This window comes from Trachurus japonicus, chromosome 7, assembly GCF_045865225.1.
Source record: "Trachurus japonicus isolate A0001 chromosome 7, Traja_1.0".
Lineage (NCBI taxonomy): Eukaryota > Metazoa > Chordata > Actinopteri > Carangiformes > Carangidae > Trachurus > Trachurus japonicus.
Genome location: NC_140913.1, coordinates 29,509,557 through 29,519,014, shown reverse-complemented (window position 1 = coordinate 29,519,014; position 9,458 = coordinate 29,509,557). Strand labels below are relative to the sequence as shown.

At 40.3% G+C, this 9,458-nt stretch overlaps 1 protein-coding gene across 3 annotated transcripts in view; it reads right to left on the bottom strand.

The window, feature by feature from the left end:
• Positions 1 to 1,017: 1,017 nt before the first annotated feature.
• The window catches only part of rapgef3 (Rap guanine nucleotide exchange factor (GEF) 3), a 28,738-nt gene continuing 20,297 nt past the window's right edge, over positions 1,018 to 9,458 (bottom strand). For 2 of the 3 annotated variants that reach the window (XM_085782740.1, XM_085782739.1), the window contains 17 exons: positions 8,970 to 9,058; positions 8,793 to 8,871; positions 8,415 to 8,565; positions 8,208 to 8,290; positions 8,088 to 8,118; positions 7,899 to 7,974; positions 7,668 to 7,805; positions 7,420 to 7,517; positions 7,189 to 7,314; positions 6,309 to 6,490; positions 4,430 to 4,520; positions 4,268 to 4,318; positions 4,080 to 4,167; positions 2,884 to 2,948; positions 2,715 to 2,769; positions 2,550 to 2,621; positions 1,018 to 1,423 (listed from right to left, as the gene is read on the bottom strand). In XM_085782740.1, the coding sequence (XP_085638866.1) occupies positions 1,305 to 1,423; positions 2,550 to 2,621; positions 2,715 to 2,769; positions 2,884 to 2,948; positions 4,080 to 4,167; positions 4,268 to 4,318; positions 4,430 to 4,520; positions 6,309 to 6,490; positions 7,189 to 7,314; positions 7,420 to 7,517; positions 7,668 to 7,805; positions 7,899 to 7,974; positions 8,088 to 8,118; positions 8,208 to 8,290; positions 8,415 to 8,565; positions 8,793 to 8,871; positions 8,970 to 9,058 (1,594 nt within the window). In that variant the 3' untranslated portion in view covers positions 1,018 to 1,304. Of the gene's footprint in view, positions 1,424 to 2,549; positions 2,622 to 2,714; positions 2,770 to 2,883; positions 2,949 to 4,079; positions 4,168 to 4,267; positions 4,319 to 4,429; positions 4,521 to 6,308; positions 6,491 to 7,188; positions 7,315 to 7,419; positions 7,518 to 7,667; positions 7,806 to 7,898; positions 7,975 to 8,087; positions 8,119 to 8,207; positions 8,291 to 8,414; positions 8,566 to 8,779; positions 8,872 to 8,969; positions 9,059 to 9,458 lie in introns of all 3 variants that reach the window. The other variant, XM_085782738.1, reaches the window with a different exon arrangement.

Here is a 9,458-nt window from a genome sequence, read left to right as displayed (position 1 = left end):
TTCTTTTCTTTTCTTATCCCTTTGTCACTCTCCAGGACTTTTCAAAAAAGAAGAAGTTGTATATATTTAAGACGAGGAGAGTATTGAGTTCAAATGAAAAAAAATGATTTGTGAATTTTTCCTCACCCCATATTGGGGGGAACATGTTTGTCAGGGGAGGGAGGGAGGGGGAGGTCAGTTTTTACCTGTTATGGTTTGTACTTTAAATAAAATATTTCTCTTTTTACAAACTCCTGTTGTTGTCTTTTTTTTTATTTTTTATTATTAAATACACATAACTGAGAAAATAATTTATTTATAAAATAACAACATTGTATGAAATTATATGAATGTCAGTTAAGGGCTGATATAATACATTTGTTTTAATGTGAAAATACATGTGCACAAAAACGAAAACTGACCTAAAGTGAGAAGTGATAGCAACAAGGCGTGTGATATGTTCTTGAGGCCCTGCAGTGGAAAACGCCGGTGTGGCTCTCCCACTGTCGCATAAATGAAAAGTTTGACACCAAAGACGGGAACAAGTTACCAAACTGTACAAGTTATAACGCTGCTGCTTGTGTGTGTTTGTGTGTGAATGTGTGTGTGACGGGATGAGTTTCCACCAGAAATGTTTACACACCAGTGAACTGCACTGCAAGAACTCAAAATCTTTCCAAGAATATTTGTCTATTTCTTGTCAAAATGTCTCATTTTTTAGTCAAAACGAATCTCTCCACTTAAAATAAGACTTGTCACCTAAAGATGAACTTGTTTTTAGATAATTTTCACTTGAAATAAGTAGAAAAATCTGCCAGTGCTTGTAATAAGGAAGAAAAACCACTAAAAATCCACTATCAGATCTTTCTACTTATTTCAAGTGAAAATATGCTTGAAAGAAGTAGGAAGTGTCTAAAAACAAGCTACTTTTTAATGTGATGAGTCTTATTTTAAGTATAATGTGATTTGTTTTGACTAGAAATGGCATTTTGACTAGAAATAAGACAAATATTCTTGGTAAGATATTTGAGTTTTTGCAGTGTGTAAGGCATATGGATGAAAAAATAAAAAATAAAGTCCTGTGAGTTCAATGGAGGGAGAATCAGTTCCTCTGTCTGAGCAGTAGAGGTCGTCACTGAGCCGCCGTCCCAGCTGCTTGAATTAGAGCGACTCTCTTCCACACCATCCCATAAAGGTCCATCATCATGTCGCCATGGTTACAGCGGTGTGGAGGAGGTTTTCCTCACTATAGGATCTGATCTCCAGGTTCAGATTCATGCTACAGTTCTGCAGTCATTTGTGTGTGTGTGTCAGGCCGACGTTCCCTAACACTCCAGCGTTCTGGAAAGCTGCGTGAGCTTCCGCTGGCCGTCGATCACCTTCAGGTTCTGGATGTAATGGCGGATGTTGCTGGGGCTCCGCAGAGGGAGGGCGTGGTCCGAGTCTGGATCAGAGGGATAAACCAGAACCAGAATCAGAAACAGAAACAGACACGTATTTATTACTAAGTGTGTTTGCACGTACAAAGAATTTGTCTTTTTGGTTTTAAGGTGCAGACATGTAAAGGACAAATTGTTGAGTGTAAGATAACGTTTCCTCAGTGTTTTTAATTCATTTGTGGTTGTGTGAATGTGTGTGTGTGTGTGTGTGTGTGTGTGTGTGTGTGTGTGTCTATGTGTAAAAATCCTTTCTGTGTCTTTATTATTTCTTTATCATGTACAGTAAAGCACTTTGAGCTGCTTCCTGTATGAAAAGGCAAGGCAATTTTACTTGTGTAGCCCATTTTTACGGACAGTTTGTCTCAAAGGACTTTAAACAGCATCATAACAACATCCTCTGCCCTTAGACCCTCACTCACATCCACTGAGGAAAAACTCCCAGGAAAAACCTTTTAACAGGGAATAATTTGGAGAAACCTCAGGGTGAGCAACAGAGGAGGGATCCCTCACCCAGGACGGACAGACAGACGTGCAATAGGTGTTGTTACAGACAAGAAAACAACAAACAACAACACAGAATATGGAAAAAAACATGGAGATGGTGGTGACACTTTGTAATAAGTACACACTATTAAGCATTAGTTAAGCATTAATAAATACTGAATTCTTCATTTATAACGCATGAATACTCATTAGCATGTAGTTTATGAATACAGTTAGTGCTGATCAATGATGAGTAAAACATTTTTAACTGTTTTTTTTTAACTACATACTAATGAATATTTGTGTGTTATACATGATGAATTCAGTATTTAATGCTTAACTAATGCTTAATAATGTGTACTTACGTGTTACCGAGACTGTTAACAAGAGCTGAAAGTGCTCTACAAATAAAGTTTGATCGATTGATAAAAAAAATAAACATAAAGAACATAAACATAACTCAAAGACAGTTGGCATATAAAAGCACAGAAATACTATTTGTATGCAACAGTGCAGTGTGCACGAAGGACAGGAAAGTCCAATTCAGTCCAGTGGATGGGGAGCAGAGTTTGTGTCTTAATACATAAATCTTTTAATGTTTTGAAAGCAACTTTATCAGCAGTTATAGATCTGGTGGATGCAGCTTACATGCAGATATGCGAGTGGTGGGTCCTTCCAGGAACATCCGGTCGGCCAGACCCCTCTGTGGAGACGAAGGCACTGCAGAGGAGACACAGAGGAACGTGTCAATCACGGATACAAACATGACATTATATATTTACCTGCATGTGCATGTGCAGCACCTATACTCACCGTAAGGCTGGCTCCGGCATCCTCGCACAATTTTAACAGTCTTGGCGATCATCCTCTGTGACAGTGGGAAAGGAAACAAACCATTTCAGGTCAATCTTGTATATCGCCACGATAAGAGACGAGAATTACTGAGCTGAGAAACTTCCCCAAAAACATCTCTCTATCTTACCATCTTCTCGAAATTGACCAGTTTTTCGACATAGTTTGGATTCCCTTCATGGATGAAAGTCATGTCTGTGCATGGACGAAAACAAAAACACACCACAATCAGAGAGATTTCTCGTAACATTGCAGGGAGAGGAAATTGAGATGGTAAAGGATTTGAAATATTTGGGTGTAGCTCTGGATTCCAGACTCAGATTTGACAAACATGTCAAAAATGTCATCTAAATTGCTTCAAACTAATTAGCCAGCATATACCAATCAAAGCAGCACAGATTTATATGCATGCCAGTCAGGCGACTCCGACTACAATTAAGTTAGTTGCATCTCTGTATAACCAACCAAACCTTAAAAATAATGGACAAGAAACATCACTGTCACATTCTGAAGCAGTATAATTTGCTTAGTTTTATTAATTTCTTTAAAGTGATAGGATCAAGCAAGTGGTAACTGTAAATTCTCAGCCGGTAACACTGAGTTCTTCATTACTCATTAGTATGTAGCTTATAAATAAAGTTAGTGCTTATCAATGATGAGTAAAACATTGTTAAATGTGTTTATAAACTAAATACTAATGAGTATTCATGTGTTATAAATGATGAATTCAGTATTTAAAGCTTAACTAATGCTTAAAAGTGTGTACTAATTATAAAATGTTACCAAGACTGTTAACAAGAGTTATGTTTATGTTCTCTATGTTTATTTTTTATGTTCAATCAATCAAACTTTATTTGTAGAGCACTTTCAGCTCTTGTTAACTACATATTAATGAGTATTCATGTGTTATAAATGAAGAATTCAGTATTTATTAATGCTTAACTAATGCTTAATAGCGTGTACTTATTACAAAGTGTCACCACCATCTCCATGTTTTTTATTATAAAAAACATGGAGATGTATATTATAAAGTGTTACCCAATCAACCTTCTTTATGAAGGACCCCCAGATGTGGAACTCACTACCGACCGAAATAAAACTAGATGAGGTAAGTCTGGCTTAAACAAAATCAATTTAGATGTATTGATGTACATGTTATTGTAATGGTATGTAATTAGGAGCCTAACTAGGGACGGGAGTTGGAAACTAGCATGAGCTATAATCTCTGTCTGCAGAACATCAGTCACATTGACTTGTTTGTAACGAGTGGAAGTGTTACTATGTTAATCTGCATTGTCCCTATCAAATAAAGTAAATTGCTGTTACCTTTGAGGAGCAGAGGCATGAAGGGGATGTAAGGAGGACTGAGTTTGGCCACAGCCAGTCTGTAGGCCCGGTGATTACGGGAAGGATCCTGACACAGACAAACAGAGAGTAAACACCTTCATCACATCACTGCAGGAAGAAGATGAGACTCTGCTGTAGCAGCGGCGAAAGCAGATACTGTCACTCACCATCAGCCTCTCATAGGCACAGTAAATCCTTTTAGTCTTGCTGGGGATCCTCTGTAACAGTCAAGAAAAAACAACAAACAAAAAAAAAAAAACATGAGTCATTGTTGTTGAGTAAATTATCATTCTGTGTTTGGTTTCATGATGCGTTCAGGGGCGTCTCACCTCCCAGGTCTTGTAAAGCCTCTGCACTGCGCTGTTGCTCAAACCAAACATCACAGCGAAGAATGAATTCAGATTCTTCTGCTCCTTCAAGCTGCGAGAAAAAGACACAGGAGACTCAGATTAAATACTAAATATTAATCTTATGGTGTCTTTTGGAGGTTTAAAGCAGAACTTTGCAAGTCGGCCGGAAATAGCTCGCTCCTTCGTTGGTTTCTCTTTTTTTCCCTCTCCGGAGCTCCCCCACAGTTCTGGGAGGCACATGTCACTGTCGTAAAAAAAAAAAAAAAAAAAAAAAAAACTCGCCGCAGCCACCTCCTCCACCCCCCCTACACGTGCTTGTGTTTACTGCTGTTTGCTAAGCCCTGCTAACACCGAGCTAACGCTAACACGGAGCTAATGCTAACACGGAGCTAACGCTATGCTAACACGGAGCTAACGCTAATACAGCCACACACAGGCACAAAGACACAGACATACACACACAGGAATAAAGGTTCCAAAACGCGAAGGTGTGTGTGTGTGTGTGTCATGATGTATTACATTATCTTATAAAAGACCCATGGTGTGTGTATCTGTGTTAGCATTAGCTCCCCGTTAGCCACAAGCTGAACTTCATCAGTAAACATTTCATGTTTCCATGGTTTCCTCCGACTTTCCGAACTCAAACCAATCACGATTCGTGACATGCATGACGTCATATGCGTTCTTATCTCGTACTGCCGTAAGGCAGTTTCTCGCGATAGTTCTATCCATTGACGAGATTTGTAACACCGAGACGGACGACTGATCTTGCAAGTGCGGTTTTCAGCCAGTGGGGGGGGTGAGCGCATTGGCCTAGACCCCATTCACTTCATAACAGGTCACTCTACCATCACAGTGACTCTGAGCCACAATAATTACAGCCCAATTCCTGCATAGTTCTGCTTTAAAGAACATGCAAAAAACTACAGTCATAGTAGAGGCTCTAGATGTGCTGCTAATATCAGTGTGCTGTCATGCTCTTAGTTGTAATGGTGCTGTTAAACAACCATAAGCACTATCTTGGTTTTAGAGGTAAATGCAGAGACGCTTGCCGAAAAACTGCCGCCAAGGGGAACATGCATCAGCGGTTTTGCATGAATTTCCCTCTAAAACAACTCTGTCTGGTAACGTTCTGTTATTATCTCATAGCGTGGTGAATGTGCAGGTCACAACTTGTCCACCAGAGCGTTTTGGAGTTGTTGGATTGTGTATTTGATGAGTTTGATGAGGGAAACCAAGAAATCCAATGAGCCTCCGTAGCGTAGCTCTGAGCAGCTCGCAGCTCTGCTCCGCCGTTCTAAAAATAGCTTGCACCGACAATTAAAGGTAACGAACCTACTGATAAAACTATAGGGATTATGGTAATGGGCCAATTTGCTCAAAATGTTGAACTATCCCTTTAATATTACAACATTTGCGAATTGGCACTGAACAGAAAGTAAAGCTGAGGCCGATTTACAGGCGTTTGGTCACAAATTAAAACAGTGGACAAAAAAGCTTATGATGTCACTAGATAATAAGACATCAATAAGTCATCATTTCCTCCTGTCTGTCCCAAATTTCATGGTATCAAATTCTTTTAAAGATATATTATTGCCTTTTTTTAATAGCTTAATAATGATAGGACAAAGTGAGAGACAGGAAATCAGGGGAAAGAGATGCTTATTGACTCCTCGTTAAGACATTTCTATAATTTTCAACCTCATGGTGGCAGTAGATTCAAAAGACAAAACAGGATTATGAGGGTCAGTGAGCTTCACTCTCTCTGATCATGAATAAATTATATAATAAGACTGCTTCCTAAAGATGTGGAGACTTTAGAGTCTGGACCTAAAGGCATCATCTATCTAACTCTTACACTGCAGCGATCTTGATGAACTTCTTGAGCAGAACGGCTCGTTTCACCAGGTCCTCACAGAGACACAGCTCCGTCACCACCCAGTACTGCACCTCGTTGAAGCGCCGCACAAACCGCTCCAGGTTCGCCGTGATGGCGCCGGGGAATTTGTGACGCCCGAATATGTAGTGGATGAGCTCCACCTGGAGACACGATGAGGAAATGGAAATTAATTACTCACAGAATAAATGAGGAAGAGATCTTAAAATCAAAGTGAGGCCAGTTTTTTTTGTTTTTGTTTTTTTTACAGGTGACTCCAAGAATGTGAAACATGCAGGAAGTGTTGTGTGTCACAGGATCAGATGACCTGAAGGTAAAAACTGATGCTGTCAGATAAAAAAAAGTTTGACTCAGAGACATTTGAGCCAAACAGAAACCAGTTCAGTTTCAGCTGTGGCTGTACACTGCAAAAACTCAAAATCCTTCCAAGAATATCTGTCTTATTTCTTGTCAAAATGTCTCATTTCTAGTCAAAACTAATCTCTTTCCACTTCAAATAAGACTCATCACCTAAAAATTAACTTGCTTTTAGATCATTTTCACTTGTTTCAAACAAATTTTCACTCGAAATAAGTAGAAGAATCTGCCAGTGAAAGCAAGTTTTTTGTGCTCGTAATAAGGAAGAAAAACTTGCTCCACTACTTTTCTACTTATTTCAAGTGAAAATTTGTTTGAAACAAGTGAAAATGATCTAAAAACTTTTAGGTGATGAGTCTTATTTTAAGTGGAAAGAGATTAGTTTTGACTAGAAATTAGATATTTTGACAAGAAATAAGACAGATATTCTTGGAAAGATTTTGAGTTTTTGCAGTGTAGTGAGTATAAATATATGCTGACTCACCTCATGCATGGCAGTGAACAGCTCCCAGTCATAATTGGTGAGCTCACCGGCGACGTCTTTGGAGCCCATCTGCTCCAGGACGTCGGTCGTCCCTCGCTCCGGACCCTGCTGCTCCTTCAGAGGCGTCTGAGACAGAGAACAAGAGAAAAGAAAAGAGTGTGAGTGAGTGTGTTGTTGTCGTGTGGATTTGATGCTTTTTGCACCAAGTGTTGAAGCTGCTTTATTCCTCACCAGTTGTTCCACTTGGCTGCTCGTGCAGATGAACAGTCTCTCATTGAGGCCCAGGGCGGTGTAGACGGCGGTCGCATCCAGCTTCAGCTGAGCTCGCTCTGTGTGTAAAGTTCATATATCAACATCCTTTTTTTTTTTTTTAGCTTTTCTTTCTTTCTTTCTTTCTTTCTTTCTTTCTTTCTTTCTTTCTTTCTTTCTTTCTTTCTTTCTTTCTGAGTTGAAAAATGCAGCTCTGATCTGATTCTCACCCCCTGTGGAGTTCATTTTGACCAGGATGTGATCGCTGCCCGGTTTCACTATCGCTGACATCACATCCTGCACCGACGTGTTCACCGGGAGCATCAGGGTGAGAGGTTTACTGTCCGGCCTGTAGATCTCGTACAGCACTGCGCCGAGAGGAGACAGAAGACGCCAGTTGACCTGTGTTACTCATAATTCATATCAAAACTCATGCTTTTCGTGCCCTCTGCCTTACTCACCTTTATCCTGTGCTCTGATTGGCTGCAGCCGCCCCGCAGGCTCCTCACAGTTAGAAAACCAGTCGAACTGCAGGTTCTGTCGACAGCAGATCACAGTGAGTCAGTGAGTGAGAGACGTTCGACTGCAGCAACAGCTGTTTCCTCATTAACATGCATCATATGAAAACTGTGTGTCTGAGAAACGCTCACCCTGCTCAACGACTGATATCCGTTCTCCAGACTGTCAAAATGGAAATCAGTGTTAGATACAGAAGTGTGACTTTTTCTATTATAATATATATAATATTAGTGTTTGATGTGATTATTTACACTTTTGTTCTCCTCCTTTCCCTGAATTGTTCTTTCAGCAGACCGATCAGACGGTAATCGCCGGCCACCTCCTTCTTCAACCTCTGCATCATAAAAACATGGAAAATTGAATAAGAAGGAATTTATTATCCTTAAAAATGAAACATAGAATCCAAAAATGCAAATATATGATGTGCAAATATTCACAAATTACACATCTTATCTCACCTCCAAGAAGTCCAAAGCGATGGGGTCTTCTTTCAGCAGGAGGCCGTACAGCGCCACCCACTGGCTGACCAGCTTCACTACCTTCTGCTTGGTGTTGAGGACGTACGCGGCCTTCTCCTGGTCGGAGCCCTCGGAGAGCTCGGCCCGGTAGGTGCAGCAGCGGGGGTTAAGGAGTGCAACATCATAAACACAAAGAGCCACAGACAGTTTCACGACACAGTGTCTCAGCAGGATGTAGATCAAAACGCTTTGTTCCCGCCGCTGCGGTGATCAACAATGCAGCGAGAGCAGCAGGAGCAGCAGCAGCAGCAGCAGCAGCACATTTTATCACCACCTACATCATCACTGTTATCAGTGTTATTGACCGTCTCAGGATATTGGTGCTGCAGTGCAGGACACAGCTGGCTGCAGGGCATGAAGACTTTATAGGTGAGCAGGAAGTCGGTCACACAGGGATCTGCACATGGAGACACACACAGACACAGTTAACTAACTAGTTAAGAAAAATAAAACAAGCCTGGTTATTTAGTGTGCATCAGTCCTGCAGGCTCCGACCTATGGCGTCATTTCCATTAGAGTCCAACTTCACTGTCTCCAGCAGGTGTTCCAGGATTTTCTCCGGCGTCCCTGACATGACTGTGTACCTGCACGGACAGAAAGAAAAGAAGTAATTGTTTTCTTATTGGATGCACTGCTTTGTGTCTTTTAATTAGGGCCTGAGTAGATCAAGTATCTTATTAGTCACTGCTAATGTAAATTAGTTAAAATGGTGAGTGATCCAGGTAAGGCTGTCACAATTAAATTTTAGTTGACAATAAATTACCATCCAAATAATTGCAATTAACCATTTAATTGTCTTTTTCTATGCCACTATTATAGTATAAGCCTAAACATAGTTGAATAATACACACACACCTTATGCAGAAGAAGAATCAGAGCCATTTATCGGCATTAAACATCGGAACATACTGTATAAATAAAAACTGCATTTCTGTTTGACTTTAGGCTTTGCAACTAAAACCGTGATGCTAATGTCAATAGATG